The sequence below is a fragment of the Heteronotia binoei genome, chromosome 2, assembly GCF_032191835.1.
Source record: "Heteronotia binoei isolate CCM8104 ecotype False Entrance Well chromosome 2, APGP_CSIRO_Hbin_v1, whole genome shotgun sequence".
Lineage (NCBI taxonomy): Eukaryota > Metazoa > Chordata > Lepidosauria > Squamata > Gekkonidae > Heteronotia > Heteronotia binoei.
In genome coordinates, this window is record NC_083224.1 from 195111301 (window position 1) to 195127476 (window position 16176).

The window sequence follows — 16176 nt, forward strand, 5'->3', positions numbered from 1 at the left end:
ATGGCTTCTCTTATGTTCTTATGTGACTCAGAGTGTTGGACTGGATGGGCCACTGGCCTGATCCAACAGGGCTTCTCTTATGTTCATATGTGACTCAGAGTGTTGGACTGGATGGGCCATTGGCCTGATCCAACATGGCTTCTCTTAGGTTCTTACATTCAGGGCAATTGATGCTCTATATTCTTGGTGCTTGGGAGGGGTAACAGCAGGAGGGCTTCTAGTGTCCTGGCCCCACTGATTGATCTCCTGATGGCACCTGGGTTTTTTGGCCACTGTGTGACATGGAGTGCTGGACCGGATGGGCCATTGGACTGATCCAACATGGCTTCTCTTAAGTTCTTATGTTTGGGGCAGTGACGCTCTGTATTCTTGTTTCTTGGTGTGGGGGGGGAGGAGACAGTGGGAGGGCTTCTAGTGTCCTGGCTTGACTGATGGACCTCCTGATGGCACCTGGGTTTTTTTGGCCACTGTGTGTCACAGAGTGTTGGATTGGATGACCCATTGGCCTGATCCAACATGGCTTCTCTTATGTTCTTATGTCTGGGGCAGTGATGCTCTGTATTCTTGGTGCTTGCGGGGGTGGGGGGGGAGACACAGTGTGAGGGATTCTAGACTCCTGGCTGCACTGGTGGACCTCCTAATGGTGCCTGGGGTCTTGTGGCTGCTGTGTGACACAGAGTGTTGGACTGGATGAGTCATTGCCCTGACCCAACATGGTTAAGGGAAGGCTATACTAGTCCCTTGTGACTATAATAGCCAGGGATGGAATTCTAGCAGAAGCTCCTTTGCATGTTAGGCCACACCTCTCTGATGTAGCCAATCCTCCAAAAGCTTCCAGGGCTCTTTTTTGTAAGCTCTTGGAGGACTGGCTACGCCAGGAGGGTGTGGTCTAATATGCAAAGGAGCTCCTGCTAGGATTCCACCCCTGAGTGTAGCCTTTCCCAGCCATGTTCCACATCAAGACATCAAGGTGTGCAGAAAGCCATGTGGGATGACTTGGTTTTGATTTTCTCATCTTCTAGAGACTTACCAGAATCTGAGTCTAGAAACAGAATTAAACCAGCCAGTCCCAATTAAACAAACCTAAGCGTCCAGAGTCATCTAAGTTAGGTTCCTGTGTAGGGGCTACCTTTGAAACTTCAGCTGGTCCATAATGCAGCAGCCAGATAACTGCTAGGGACAGGATCCAGGGATTTATCAATGGAGGAGAAGTCTATCGATGGCACAAGCCTCTGAATCCTAGACCCAGGAGGCAACATAAGGGAAGGCCTTGGCCTCTCTGCCCTGTTGTTGGCCCTTCAGAGGAACTGATTGGCCACTATGTGAGACAGGAGGCTGGACTAGGTGGACCCTGCCTGGTCTGATCCAGCAGGGCTCTTCTGATGTTCCTATGGAAGTTTCAGCCTCTCTGCCCTGTTGTTGGCCTTCCAGAGGAACTGGTTCGCCACTGTGTGAGACAGGATACTGGGCTAGATGGACCCTCCCTGGTCTGATCCAGCAGGGCTCTTCTGATGATCTTATGAAGGCCTCAACCTCTATGCCCTGTTGTTGGCCCTCCAGAAGAACTGGTTGCCCACTGTGTGAGACTGGATGCTGGACTAGATGGACCCTCCCTGGTCTGATCCAGCAGGGCTCTTCTGATGTTCTTCTCAGGGGAAGGCCTCGGCCTCTCTGCCCTGTTGTTGGCCCTCCAGAGAAACTGTGTAAGACAGGATGCTGCACTAGATGGACCACTGGTCTGATCCAGCAGGGTTCTTCTGATGTTCTTATGAAGGCCTTGGCCTCTCTACCCTGTTGTTGACCCCCCAGAGTAGCTGGTCGGCCACTGTGTGAGGATATTGGACTGGATGGACCACTGGTGTGATCTGGCAGGAATCTTCTTATGTTCTTATGAAAGCCTCTGCTTCTCAGCCCTATTGTTGGCCCTCCAGAGGAACTGGCTGGCCACTGTGTGAGACTGGATGCTGAACTGGAGGGACTATTGTTCTGATCCAGCAGGGCTCTTCTGATGTTCTTCTGAAGGTCTCAGCCTCTATGCCCTGTTGTTGGCACTCCAGAGGAACTGGCTGGCCACTGTGTGAGACTGGATGCTGAACTAGAGGGACTATTGGTCTGATCCAGCAGGGCTCTTCTGATGTTCTTCTGAAGGCCTCGGCCTCTCTGCCTTGTTGTTGGTCCTCCAGAGGAACTGGCTGGCCACTGTGTGAGACTGGATGCTGAACTAGAAGGACTATTGGTCTGATCCAGGAAGGCTCTTCTGAAGGCCTCGGCCTCTCTGCCTTGTTGTTGGCCCTCCAGAGGAACTGGCTGGCCACTGTGTGAGACGGGATGCTGGACTAGATGGATGGTTGGTCTCATCCAGCAGGGCTCTTCTGATGTTCTTATGATTGTGTCACCCTTGTGCTGAAAGATCTGCACTGGGTGCCCATGTGTTTGTGGGCATTAGTCAAGGTGTTGGTTCTTATCTTTATGGCCCTAAATAGTTTGGGAATTTAGTGCCCGGAGGACTGCACACTCACATATCATCCAGCCTGCCTGCTAAGGCATTCCTCCCAAGCCATGATTTCTGTGCTCTTGCCTTCATAGTGAGAGGGTGATGACGTAAGACAGGGCTTTTCCAGTGCTGGCACTTTGCCAAGAGATTGCTGTCCTCCTTGAGGTCTAACCGGCACCTACTCTACTCTCTTTAAGGCACCAGGCCAAACCATTTCTTCTTGGCCCAGCCTTTTAACAAGGGCAGTGATCTTTTGAAGCGTTTTTGCAGCCTGCTCCTAGCCTGAGGAAAGTGACAAGGATCACGATTTCACAATTTGGGTTTTTAATGCGCTGTTGTGTTCTGGGTTTCACAGGCTTGTTAATTTGGACATTTTGACGATTTTTATTTTGGGGGGAAGGGGGGGGGTTGTGAGCCGTCTCGAGAAGGTCTCTGAAGAGGAGGCATATAAATGTTCGAATTCAATCAATACATTTGTGAGGTTCTACTGGAATAACCCCAGGTGAGCTATTAACAAAAGGCAAATTGGGGCAGAGGGGAACAAGCAGGCCTGGAATTCAGCAGGGGCTCACAGGAGCGCAGCTCTTGAATCTTTCTGAGGGTTCCCCCTCCTCCTCCCCACCTATCTTGTCCATGGAATAGGAGGTGCAGCTGCATAATGATCCCTAGATTAGGAGAGCGGGCAGCCACCCAGCCACCAGGGGCTTTGCCACGCCCCCAGCAGCCCTCATTAACCCCTGGAGAAGCCCGCACCACCCTTTCTCCACTTCTTATGTGATTTTGGGCGGCGGGTGGCTTGCTGGCCTTATAATTGGGGGGGGGAGGGGAATGGCCAAGGAGAGCCCCAGGTGAGCGAGGCCTGCTTGGGCTGGCTGGATGTCTAGCCAGCCCAAGCAGGCCTCGCTCGCCCAGGGCTCTCCTTTCTTGAGTCGGGTTGCTTTTGGCTGGGGAGTGGGGCATATGCTAATGAGTTATGCTAATGAGCTCCATCAACTATTTTTCTACAAAATGACCCCTGGGGACAAGTAAGACCTGAAAACGTTATTAGGCATTTGTTCAGAAGAATCCAGATAATAGTAGGAGGCAATACAGTTATATTATAAAAGAAAAAGCCATTTCAAACTATAAACATCTGCACTTAGTATAAAATCAAGGACAGACTAACAAGGATCCCGTCAATACTGCATTTCTTCCCTAAGCCGATACACCCATCCTACTCAATTTAATTATGGCCCAACAGTGAAAACGGACAAGGAAATAATAATATTCGTTGAGACGTGCACACAAGTAGAGTAACTGAAAGGGATAAGATGGGATGATATTGGATTTATATCCCACCCTCCACTCCGAAGAGTCTCAGAGCGGCTCACAATCTCCTTTCCCTTCCTCCCCCACAACAGACACCCTGTGAGGTGGGTGGGGCTGGAGAGGGCTCTCACAGCTGCTGCCCTTTCAAGGACAGAGTCTCAGAGCAGCCTACAATCTCCTTTCCCTTCCTTCCCCACAACAGACACCCTGTGAGGTGGGTGGGGCTGGAGAGGGCTCTCACAGAAGCTGCCCTTTCAAGGACAGACTCTCAGAGTGGCCTGCAATCTCCTTTCCCTTCCTTCCCCACAACAGACACCCTGTGAGGTGGGTGGGGCTGGAGAGGGCTCTCACAGCAACTGCCCTTTCAAGGACAGAGTCTCAGAGCAGCCTACAATCTCCTTTCCCTTCCTTCCCCACGACACCCTGTGAGGTGGGTGGGGCTGGAGAGGGCTCTCACAGAAGCTGCCCTTTCAAGGACAGACTCTCAGAGTGGCCTGCAATCTCCTTTCCCTTCCTCCCCCACAAAAGACACCCTGTGAGGTGGGTGGGGCTGAAGAGGGCTCTCACAGCAGCTGCCCTTTCAAGGACAGAGTCTCAGAGCAGCCTACAATCTCCTTTGCCTTCCTCCCCCACAACAGACACCCTGTGAGGTGGGTGGGGCTGAAGAGGGCTCTCACGGCAACTGCCCTTTCAAGGACAGAGTCTCAGAGCAGCCTACAATCTCCTTTGCCTTCCTCCCCCACAACAGACACCCTGTGAGGTGGGTGGGGCTGGAGAGGGCTCTCACAGCAGCTGCCCTTTCAAGGACAACCTCTGCCAGAGCTATGGCTGACCCAAGGCCATCTCAGCAGGTGCAAGTGGAAGAGTGGGGAATCAAACCCGGTTCTCCCAGATAAGAGTCCGCACACTTAACCACTACACCAAACTGGCTCTCCTATTGGAAGAGTGAAACTGGAGAGGGAGGAACAGGTAAGACCAAAAAAAAGCAAGGCAGAGGAGGGAAGGGAGGTATCAGAGAAGTGGGGAAGAAACGGTGGCTGCCAGGGTAACTTAGAGGGAGAGTTGTTTATGCATAACTTGCATCAGCAAGATTTTGCTCAGGTTAAAAAATGCCTCTCCTGTGGAGAGATCCATAAGTCCCCGCCTCCTTCCCACCTTCTGAAAATATGCATTAATTTCAGTACGCTGGATTCTGATTTTCCCTCTAAAGAGCTCAAGATGGGCCAGGGGTGCCACATGCGGCTCTTACACGCATATTGCCTGGCTCTAGAAGCCCGCATCACCCCGTTGGCCACCTTGGAGAAAGTTGCTTTCTTTCCACCTCTCCCTCTATCTCCTTCCTCACAGCTCTCAAACGTTTGACAGTCGTGTCTTGTGGCTCTCAGACGTCTGATGTTTATTCGATGTGGCTCTTACATTAGGCGAGTTTGACCCTACAGGCATTTGGACCTAATCCTTTCCCAAATAGAACAGATTACGGGGGTCCGTTTACATCAGGGATGTCAAACGCATTTGTTATGAGGGCTGGATCTGAAATAAATGAGACCTTGTCGGGCTGGGCCATGTGTATACCTATTTAAGATTACATAGCAGAGATATAAACTTTATAAAGGACATAGACACACAAAGGTTTTTTTAAAGGTTACTGTAAAACATGCTTAAAACACTAGCACTCATTGGTCTTAAAGGTGCTTTCTTTGTATCTCTCCCATGGGATCCAGGGAACTGGGCAAAGGAAGCTCTGGCTCTTTCCTTCCTTCCCCAGGGGACCAGGAGGGGAAGAGTCTCAACCAATAGAAGGAAGAGAGGCTTGGTTCAGTAGCTCTGCTGTGTGATTGAGAGAGCCTGGCAAAGCAAGCTATTCCTTCCCTCTACCTCCCCAAGGGAGGAGCCTCAGCCAATGGAGAAAACAGAGGCTTTGCTCTGTAGCTCCTGTGCGATTAAGCAAGCCTTGCAAAGCAAGCTGAGATGCATAAAGAAGCAAGAGTTCCAGGACGGTCTGCATTCTCCCACCCTGGGTCATCAAACCCAAAGGCTGATCCTGCCAGACCCCTAACTCCCCAAAAGGGGGATGCTTTCCAGTCCTCCGCTAGCCGCATAGTACCATAAACCCAGTAAAACCTGCCACTACTAAGGCCAAGTCTCTACTTAGGCCTTAGCCCAAGGCCACCCGCAGCCCTGCGGATCTCCTATTGTTGAATATTTGTCTGCTGCAAAGATTTTCCCTTCAAGTCCTTATTTTTGTAAAATGTGTTATCTGTAACAGACCTCTGTATGCAAAATGTGTTATATCTTTGGATGATGGTCAGTTTTGAGTATGTAGATAGCTTTTTATATAATAAGAAGAAGAAAAAAAAAGAAGAAGAGGAAGAGGAAGAGGAAGAGGAGGAGGAAGAAGAAGAAGAAGAGGAAGAGGAAGAGGAAGAAGAAGAAGAAGAAGAAGAAGAAGAAGAAGAAGAAGAAGAAGAAGAAGAAGAAGAAGAAGAAGAAGAAGAAGAAGAAGAAGAAGAAGAAGAAGAAGAAGAAGACGACACCCATTTGATCCCACCGACAACCCGGCAAGACAGATTCTGAATGAAAGCAGCGGAGGTTGGCCAGTCCATTTCCCAATCCAGACACGGATTCAAATCCAGGTTTTTGTTGCTCTATGCCCAATGCTTTCACTGCTATGCCACCGGTATAGATGACCACATTTCTGCACGGCCCATGATCCTAGAAGCACATGAAGAGGGCCACGGCAACCTCTTGGGACGGTGGCTCAGTGGTAGAGCATCTGCTTGGGAAGCAGAAGGTCCCAGGTTCAATCCCTGGCATCTCCAAAAAAGGGTCCGGGCAAAAAGGTGTGAAAAACCTCAGCTTGAGACCCTGGAGAGCCGCTGCCAGTCTGAGTAGACAATACTGACTTTGATGGACCAAAGGTCTGATTCAGTATAAGGCAGCTTCATATGTTCATATGTTCAACCTACACTCGCCTTCCTGCAATGCACAAGGCCCCTTCCACTATGACTGTACCCAGGGCTTTTTTTGTAGCAGGAGCTCATTTGCATATTAGGCCACACCCCCTGATGTAGCCAATCCTCCTGGAGCTTACACCAGGCCCTGTACGAAGAGCCCTGTAAGCTCCTGGATGATCGGTTACATCAGGGGTGTGTGGCCTCATATGCAAAGGACTTCCTGCTACAAAATAAAAGTCCTGGCTACACCCACACCCATTGGCACCCTCACAGTGAGAACGGCGCACATCGAAGGCACATCATTTTAACACTGCCAACACGGCAGTTTTCATCTCCTCCCGATCCGGTGTGGTCGTAACCTGCCTCATTTTCAGCTCCGTTGATCCCTTTTACTTCTTTGATGCTGTCGGCACGAAAAACTAGCATGGGGGGAAAAATATGTCTGTTTTCTTACAGGAAGAACCCTGCGTGGGGAAGCAGGTGAGAAAATAAAGAGTGGCAGGGCCTGATTTTTAGAAGAGCAGATTAAAGCAGGGGGGTAGTCAAACCAGCAAGCGAGGCTTGCCAAGTCCAATTCAAGAAATATCTGGGGACTTTGGGGGTGGAGCTAGGAGAAATTGGGGGTGGAGCCAGGAGCAAAGTTGTGACAAGCATCATTGAACTCCAAAGGGAGATCTGGCCATCGCATTTAAAGGGTTTCAAATGCCTTTCCCGTTGGAAATAATGAAGGATTGGGGCTCCTTCTTTGGGGGCTCATAGAATCGGACCTCCTGGTCCAATCCTTTTGAAACTTGGAGGGCGTTTTGAGGAGAGGCCCCGGATGCTATGCTGAAAATTTGATGCCTCTACCTACAAAGCCACACAGCCCAGAAACCCGCAGACCAATTCTCCATTATATCCTATGGGAATCAGTCTCCATAAGTAATAATGGAGGGCCCAGCAGACATTTCCCTCCCCCTCACCCCGCTTTCTGATAACCTTACAGCAGGGGGACGGCCTCCAAACCAAGGTATTCCCTGCCTCTCACCTGGGGATTGAACAATGCTAATAGCTGGTGAAAAAGTCTTAAAGACCACTTAAATCAGGGGTGGCCAAACCCATGCTGGCTGGGGGTGATGGGAGTTGTAAGCAAAAAACATCTGGAGAGCTACCGGTGGCCACCCGTGGCTTAGGGAATGCATTTAAAGTTAAAGTAGCTTTCTTTCCACCTCTACTTCCCCCACCCTCCCGTCTTCCTTCCTTCCTCTTTCCCTCCTCTCCAGAGAGCCAGTTTGGTGCAGTGGTTAAGTGTGCGGACTCTTATCTGGGAGAACCAGGTTTGATTCCCCACTCCTCCACTTGCAGCTGCTGGAATGGCCTTGGGTCAGCCATAGCTCTCTTATCTGGGAGAACCGGGTTTGATTTCCCACTCCTCCACTTGCACCTGCTGGCATGGCCTTGGGTCAGCCATAGCTCTCTTATCTGGGAGAACCGGGTTTGATTCCCCACTCCTCCACTTGCACCTGCTGGCATGGCCTTGGGTCAGCCATAGCTCTGGCAGAGGTTGTCCTTGAAAGGACAGCTGCTGTGAGAGCCCTCTCCAGCCCCACCCACCTCACAGGGTGTCTGTTGTGGGGGAGGGAGATAAAGGAGGTTGTGAGCCGCTCTGAGACTCTTGAGTGGAGGGCGGGATATAAATCCAATGTCTTCTTCTCTCAAACATCTGCCATTCATGTCTTGCGGCTCTCAAACATCTGACATATATCCAATGTGGCTCTTACGTTAAACAAGTTTGGCCACCCCTGACTTAAATACTTTGCACATCAAATTCTATTATATTTGTAGAACACATCAAAAGAGCATATTATGCATCTCACATATAACACACATCATTCCTATCATGCATCATTCGTATCAATAGCCACCTATTTTTTTTTTTAAGAAATCCAGCTACTTTACGGTTTGCTAGTGCTACCTGACAACATCACCCACCAGAGAAGAAAAGTTGGCAACTGGATTTTGTGCTGGATATTCAGAGCATGGAAGAATGGCTGCAGGATACACTGAGTGCAAGGGCACGGGACTGGAACTTTAAGAACTTCGGTAAGAATTTATGTTTCCAATGCAATGATATGAATGATGTATGTAATATATGAGAAGCATAATATGCTCTTTTGATGTGTTCTAGAAGAATAGATGCTTTCGAGCTGTGGTGCTGGAGAAGACACTTGAGAGTCCCTTGGACTGCAAGAAGATCAAATCAGTCAGTCCTAAGGGAAATCAACCCAGACTGTTCCCTGGAAGGTCAGATGCTGAAGCTGAAGCTCAAATGCTTTGGCCACCCAATGAGATGGGAGCACTCCCTGGAGAAGACTCTTGAGAGTCCCTTGGACCGCAAGAAGATCCAATCAGTCAGTCCTAAGGGAAATCAACCCAGACTGTTCCCTGGAAGGTCAGTTGCTGAAGCTGAAACTCAAATGTGTTGGCCACCCAATGAGAAGGGAGCACTCACTGGAGAAGACCCTGATGCTGGGAAAGGCAGAAGACAAAAAAAAAAGGGGGGGACGGGAAAAGATGTGATATGTTCTGAATAAAAGGTTGTTGGTCTTAAAGGTGCTATTGAACTCCTGCTTTGTTCTACTACTTCAGACAAGCTATGGCAAACCTGGGCAGTATAATAAAAAGTAGAGACATCACCCTGCCAACAAAAGTCTGTATAGTCAAAGCGATGGTATTCCCAGTAGTAATGTATGGCTGTGAGAGCTGGACCATGAGGAAGGCCGAGCGCAGAGCTGTGGTGCTGGAGAAGACTCTTGAGAGTCCCTTGCACTGCAAGAAGATCCAATCAGTCAGTCCTCAGGGAAATCAACCCAGACTGTTCCCTGGAAGGTCAGATGCTGAAGCTGAAGCTCAAATACTTTGGCCACCCAATGAGAAGGGAGCACTCCCTGGAGAAGACCCTGATGCTGGGAAAGGCAGAAGGCAAAAGAAGAAAGGGACGGCAGAAGAGGAGATGGCTGGACAGCGTTACTGATGTGACTAACATGAAATTGAGCAGACTTTGGAGGATGGTGGAAGACAGGAGGGCCTGGCGTGACTTGGTTCAGGGGGTTGCAAAGAGTCGGACTCGACTGTGCGACTGAACAACAACAAAAACATGAATATAACAGCATTTGACATGCAAAGGATTTAAGCGGTCTTTTAAGACTTTTTCACCAGCTAATAGTGTTGTTCTATCCGCCTCTCTTGGAGAGGGACGGTGGCTCAGTGGTAGAGCATCTGCTTGGGAAGCAGAAGGTCCCAGGTTCAATCCCCGGCATCTCCAAAAAAGGGTCCAGGCAAATAGGTGTGAAAAACCTCCGCTTGAGACCCTGGAGAGCCGCTGCCAGTCTGAAAAGACAATACTGTGTTTGATGGACCAAGGGTCTGATTCAGTATAAGGCAGCTTCATATGTCAGCAGTGGTTTCCTGGAGATTGGCAACCCTACTTGTGACCATTCAGCCTCGGCCCTGCAGAGGTGGCCGTAGGTCCAAAGACTCCCCCATTCTGCCTTAAAAATCGTAGCTCGGCGCCACCTTAAGAAGGCCAGCCTTGCAGTTGAGGGAAAGTTGACAGGCCGAAGGAGGCCCTTATCAGCTGTGTATTTACTGCCTGGGGTTGTTCCCAATTAGGCGGATCAGGTGATTCCAAGGCCGCCTGGGAGACCCAGACTGTCTGGGGTCAAGGTTGGAAGGCTGCAGGAGCAAGAAGGAAAGCCAGAGGAGAGAGAGAGAGAAAGAGAGACCTGAGGCTTGGAAGAAATGACAGCAGGGTTCCTTACAAAGGAATACAAATGAGCAGACGTGTACAGAACAAAGTAGGAGTCAAGTGCGCTTTTAAGACCAACGAAGTTTTTATTCAGAACGTAAGCTTTCCTGTGCTCCAAGCTCACTTAATCAGACAAGGAATCAGGTACAGCGAGCAGAGCTATCTATAGCTGGTATGCAGAGATTTAGAATGCAAAATGGTACACATTTAAGATCCAATTTAAAAGGTAAAGGTAGTCCCTTGTGCAAGCACCAGTCGTTTCCGACTCTGGGGTGACATTGCTTTCACGTTTTCACGGCAGACTTTTTACGGGGTGGTTTGCCATTGCCTTCCCCAGTCCTCTACACTTTCCCCCCAGCAAGCTGGGGACTCATTTTACCGACCTCGGAAGGATGGAAGGCTGTGTCAACCTGAGTCAGCTACCTGAAACCAGCTTCCGCCGAGATCGAACTCAGGTCGTGAGCAAAGAATTCAGACTGCAGTGCTGCAGCTTTACCACTCTGCGCCACGGGGCTCTGATGACAGAATAGTAAAATTAACAAACTGAGCAAACCTTTGATCTGGGTAGCATGAGCATGCGATGGCAATAAAACAGTAATATGTCAAAATGTGAGAATTTCTGCCAATCACTCTATTGTATAAGCCTGGGTTAAAAAGAGGGCATTACTTTTTCAGAAGTTTTTCCCATCTAACTTATTTACCTTTTACCATGTAACAAACATACAGTTTGCCATTAGAAGAAAAATACATTAAAATATAGTGGAAGATGGGTTTAGTATACGTAATGAGATAAACAGCCAGTATCCCTAGTTGAGTATGTCCATACAGCTAAAAGAGAAACCCATAAAGAGAAAGCATACTTTGTCAGACAATAGGATGGAACGGCAAACAGTCCTAAATAGAGGGAAAGTGGGCAGTGAATTAGTATGCAAAAGCATCGAAATGTTTGTTAGCAGATTAAAAGATTCACAAGTTGGGGTCTGGTGATTGTTAGTTTGTGTTAACCGGGCTGCATCATCAAGGGGGTAATATACCAGAATAGCAGACCGATGTCTATGTCATTAGGTGTAAACTGCCATAGATAAGAGTCTGTTGTAATGTTAGCTCTGGGTTTAGAATGAGGGCATGAGTTTCTCAGAGGTTTAATTTAAACACAAGGTTTAATTAAAGAGGTATGGTTGAACATTTAATTTAGACAAATAAACATCATTCTAAGAAAAAAAAGAACACATCCAAACATAGTGGAAGGTGGGTTTAGTATATGTAATGAGATTAACAGTCAATATTCCTTATTTGAGTACGTCAATACAAAAAAACATTATTCTGATACACTATTCTAAAAGAGAAATACATTGGAATACTGTGGATATATAGCTATACTCAGTTACAGTGCCCAGGCAAAATGCCATCTTTCTGGCCCATTCCTTCCATTCTTGCACAAGTTTGGAAGAAGTAAGAAAAATAACAAAAACAACGAACCCGCCGCATGGATCAAAAATGCAATCTCGTTCCCGTTGGGAAATCCATGCTGGGCTCCAAAGCACCCATTTAAAAGAAGACGAAGACTGCAGATATATACCCCGCCCTTCTCTCTGAATCAGAGAGCAGCTTACAATCTCCTATGTGTCCTCCCCCCACAACAGACACCCTGTAGGGTGGGTGGGGCTGAGCGGGCTCTCCCAGAAGCTGCCTTTTCAAGGATAGAGTCTCAGAGTGGCCTACAATCTCCTATATCTGCTCCCCCCACAACAGACACCCTGTGAGGTGGGTGAGGCTGAGAGGGCCCTCACAGCAGCTGCCCTTTCAAGGACAACTCCGAGGAGAGCTATGGGTGACCCAAGGCCATTCCAGCAGGTGCAAGTGGGGAATCGAACCCAGTTCTCCCAGATAAGAGTCAGCACACTTAACCACTACACCAAACTGGCTCTCTTAAAAGTAAAAGCAGTGTTTCAAAGAAGCCAAAAGCTTGGGCAACAGGGAAAAGAGGACAAATTATTAAAGGATCCAAAGATCAGAGCGCCTTTCTCGAAGGAACGGCTAATGAGTTCAGGGCTTTTCAGTTGGGGGGAAAAAGGGGAGTGGGGTGGAAGGAATGTGATGAATATTTTATAAAAGGATGCGTCGTATGGAGGATGCAGAAAGAGAACTTTCCCTCTTGGTTCCAAGTCCAAATCAAGAAATATCTGGGGACTTTGAGGGTGGAGCCAGGAGACTTTGAGGGTGGAGCCAGGAGACAATGGCGGTGGAATCAGGAGCAAGGTTGTGACAAGCATCATTGAACTCCAAAGTGAGTTCTGGCCATCACATTTAAAAGGATTGCACACCTTTTAAATGCTTTCCCTCCACTGGAAATAATGAAGGAGAGGGGTGACTTCTTTTGGGGCCCACAGAATTGGATCCCCTGGTCCGAACCTTTTGAAACTTGTAAGGTGTTTTGAGGAGAGGCACTGGATGCTATGCTGAAAATTTGGTGCCTCTAGCTCAAAACACAGTCCCCCCAGAGCCCCAGATACCCGTGGATCAATTCTCCATTATACCCTATGGGAATCAGTCTCCATAGGGAACAATGGAGTGCCCAGCAGACATTTCCCTCCCTCCCCCTGCTTTCTGATGACCCTGAAGCGGCGGAAGGGTCTCCAAACCGGGGGATCCCCTGCCCCCACTTGGGGATTAGCAAACCAAACGGGATGGACACAGTAAAGTTGGGAAACAGGGGAGACCCCTGTTCTACAAAAAAGTCAATTTCAGTGGAAATTACAAGATTATGCGGTAGTTGCTCAGTATAACCTCTAACACCACATAAAGAAACTGACTAGTCACGTGCATATTGTTGTGAGCATTGGTTCCAGGTAATATGAAGTGAATTGATCAAGAGGAAGGTCTACAAAGAGGGAGGGAGCGAGAGAGGGAGGGAGTGAGGGAGGGAGAGAGGGAGCGAGGGAGGGAGGGAGGGACCGAGGGAGGTAGCGAGGGAAGGAAGGAAGGAAGGAAGGAAGGAAGGAAGGAAGGAAGGAAGGAAGGAAGGAAGGAAGGAAGGAAGGAAGGAAGGAAGGAGGGAGCGAGCAACGGAGGGAAGGAAGGAAGGAGGGAGGGAAGGAGGGAGCGAGGGAGGGGAAAGGGAGGGGGGAAGGAAGGAGGGAGGGAGGGAAGGAGGGCGAGAGCGAGGGAGGGAGGAAAGGAGGGAGGGAGCGACAGAAGGAGGGAGCGAGGGAGGGAGGGAAGGAAGGAGGGAGGGAAAGAGAGCAGGAGCGAGGGAAGGAGCGAGGGAGGGAGGGAAGGAGGGAGGGTGGGGTGACGTTGCTTTCACAACGTTTTCATGGCAGACTTTTTTACACGGTGGTTTTCCATTGCCTTCCCCAGTCATCTACATTTCCCCCCCAGCAAGCTGGGTCCTCATTTGACCGACTTTGGAAGGATGGAAGGCTGAGTCAACCTGGAGCCAGCTACCTGAATCCAGCTTCCGCCGGGATCGAACTCAGGTCGTGAGCAGAGAGTTCAGGCTGCAGTACTGCAGCTTTACCACTCTGCACCACAAGGCTGCATTCCCTTACCACACCCTTTTAAAGCTGCCATGTGAAAACCCCCCATTTGGGAAGAGGGGGAATGTGATAGAGAAAAAAGTCAAACCCCACCCCCCCAATTCAACCAAGAGGGCAGCCTACCTCTCTCGCGAACAAAATACGCCAGGTATAGATCGAGCTCTTTGACGGAGACGCTGATGTGGTGGGGCTGGACACAGAGGATGGGGTTGGTGCACTGCGCGGCCTTGACGAGGCGCTCCCCATCGGTGCTCTCCAAGGGGATACCCTTGAAAAGAATGACCATGACGAGGTCCAGGCGCCACACTTTGTCGGCCTGGCGCAGGCAGTCGATCCGGCGCATCTTCCCCTTCTGGTCGGGGTTGGAGAGGACGCAACACGAGGGCTTCTTGCCCGTGATCGAGAGGACGAAGTCTTCGCGGAATTCGGGCCGGATGTCCTTCCGCAGCTTGGCCAGCAAGCGAGAGGCCCACTTCTGCTTCACCTCGGGCTTCTCGTTCAGCAGCTCGTCCTTCACGGCCCGCTCCTCGTCCTTGGTCATCCGCTTCTCGTGCTTCTTGAAGTACTTGCGCTTCCGGGCCTGGAGGTTGAACCAGGTGTAGGCGAAGGCCCGGACGTGAGGAAGGAGAGCCTCGATGAAGGGATGGAATTCATCCTGGGAAAACAGAAAGGCAAAAGAAGAGGACCATCAGGGCTGCGCCTGCTGAGATTTCAGTATGACTTGGCAGCTGAGGGAGGACAATGGGAAGCGAGGGCCAACTAAGGACCCAACATCAGGGTCTGTAGCTCCACTGAGACAGGAGCTGCTGAGAGTCACCAGGAAAGTTTCCTTCTAGCCAGGGCTTTTTTTTGCAGCAGGGACTCATTTGTGTATTAGGACATACCCCTTGATGTACAGCCAATCCTCTATGATATGGATGTCAAACATGTGGCCCATGGGCCGAATCAGCCCACCGGAGGGCTCCTATCAGGCCCCCGAGCAACTGGCTGTCATCTGCTTTCTTCTCCCTCTCTCCTGCTTCCTCCTGCATCCCAGCTTGCTTTGCCAGGTTTGCTCAATGGCACGGGAGCAAAGAGCAAAGCCTCTATTTTCTCCATTGGCTGAGGCTCCTCCCTTGGGGAGGAAGGGGGAAGGGAGAGCACGCTTTGCCAGGCTCTCTCAATCACACGGCAGAGCTACTGAGCCATGCCTCTCTTTCTTCTATTGGTTGAGGCTCCCCCCCGCCCGCAAGTCCGCTGGGGAAGGAAGGAAAGAGCCAGAGCTTCCTTTGCCCAGTTTCCTGAATCCCATAGGAGAAATACAAAGAAAGCATCTTTAAGACCGAGTGCTAATGTTTTAAGCATGTTTTATTTTAAGTTTTTTGTTTTTTTAAAAAAAATCTTTAATTGTGTTTGTCTATGTTTTTTGTAAAGTTTATATCTCTGCTACCTAATCTTAAATAGGTACACACATGGCCAGGCCCGACATGGCCTGGCCTAACAAGATCTCATTTATGTCACATCAGGCCCTCATAACAAATGAGTTCAACACCCCTACTCTAAGAGCGTACAGGGCTCTTCTCACAGGGCCTAGTGTAAGCTCCAAAAGGATTGGCTACATCAGGGGGCATGGCTTAATATGCAAAAGAGTTCTTGCTACAGAAAACCCTGTTTCTAGCTCCCCTCAAACACCTTCCTGACCCGGCCATCTTGTGAACACAAACCACAGGACTTGCTGTTAAGACCAACACTTTGTAGTGGTGGAAAGACCTAGCTGTCCTCGACCAGGGTAAGGGCCTTTTTGGTCCTGGCCCCGACCTGGTGGAACTCTCTGCCAGATGACATCTGGGCCCTTATGCCATTCAGCAGGGCCTATAAGGCAGAGATGTTCCGCTGGGCCTTTGGCCAAGAGCAGCAAGAGTTTGCTACTCAGTCGGCACCTTCCTCTCCTACTCCCTCCCCCCAGATGCTTTGTAAGTTTTTCTTTCCCTTCCCCAGCATGACACCCTGGCTGTCCGGAATGCCGAAAGATTTATAAGGTTGCATCTGAGATTATTAAAAATTTTAAAATTAATTTTAATTTAACTTGTGTACTGTTTTGAAGCATGTTGCATA

General features: G+C 49.5%; 1 protein-coding gene across 1 annotated transcript in view; it reads right to left on the minus strand.

Moving 5' to 3' along the window:
• Window positions 1-11349: 11349 nt before the first annotated feature.
• Window positions 11350-16176, minus strand: part of LOC132567451 (nuclear factor 1 C-type) — a 70446-nt gene continuing 65619 nt past the window's right edge. Inside the window, exons 2-3 of the mRNA XM_060233126.1 lie at window positions 14190-14737; window positions 11350-11371 (exon numbers count right to left, since the gene is read on the minus strand). Coding sequence (XP_060089109.1) covers window positions 11350-11371; window positions 14190-14737 — 570 coding nt within the window. The remainder of the gene's footprint in view (window positions 11372-14189; window positions 14738-16176) is intronic.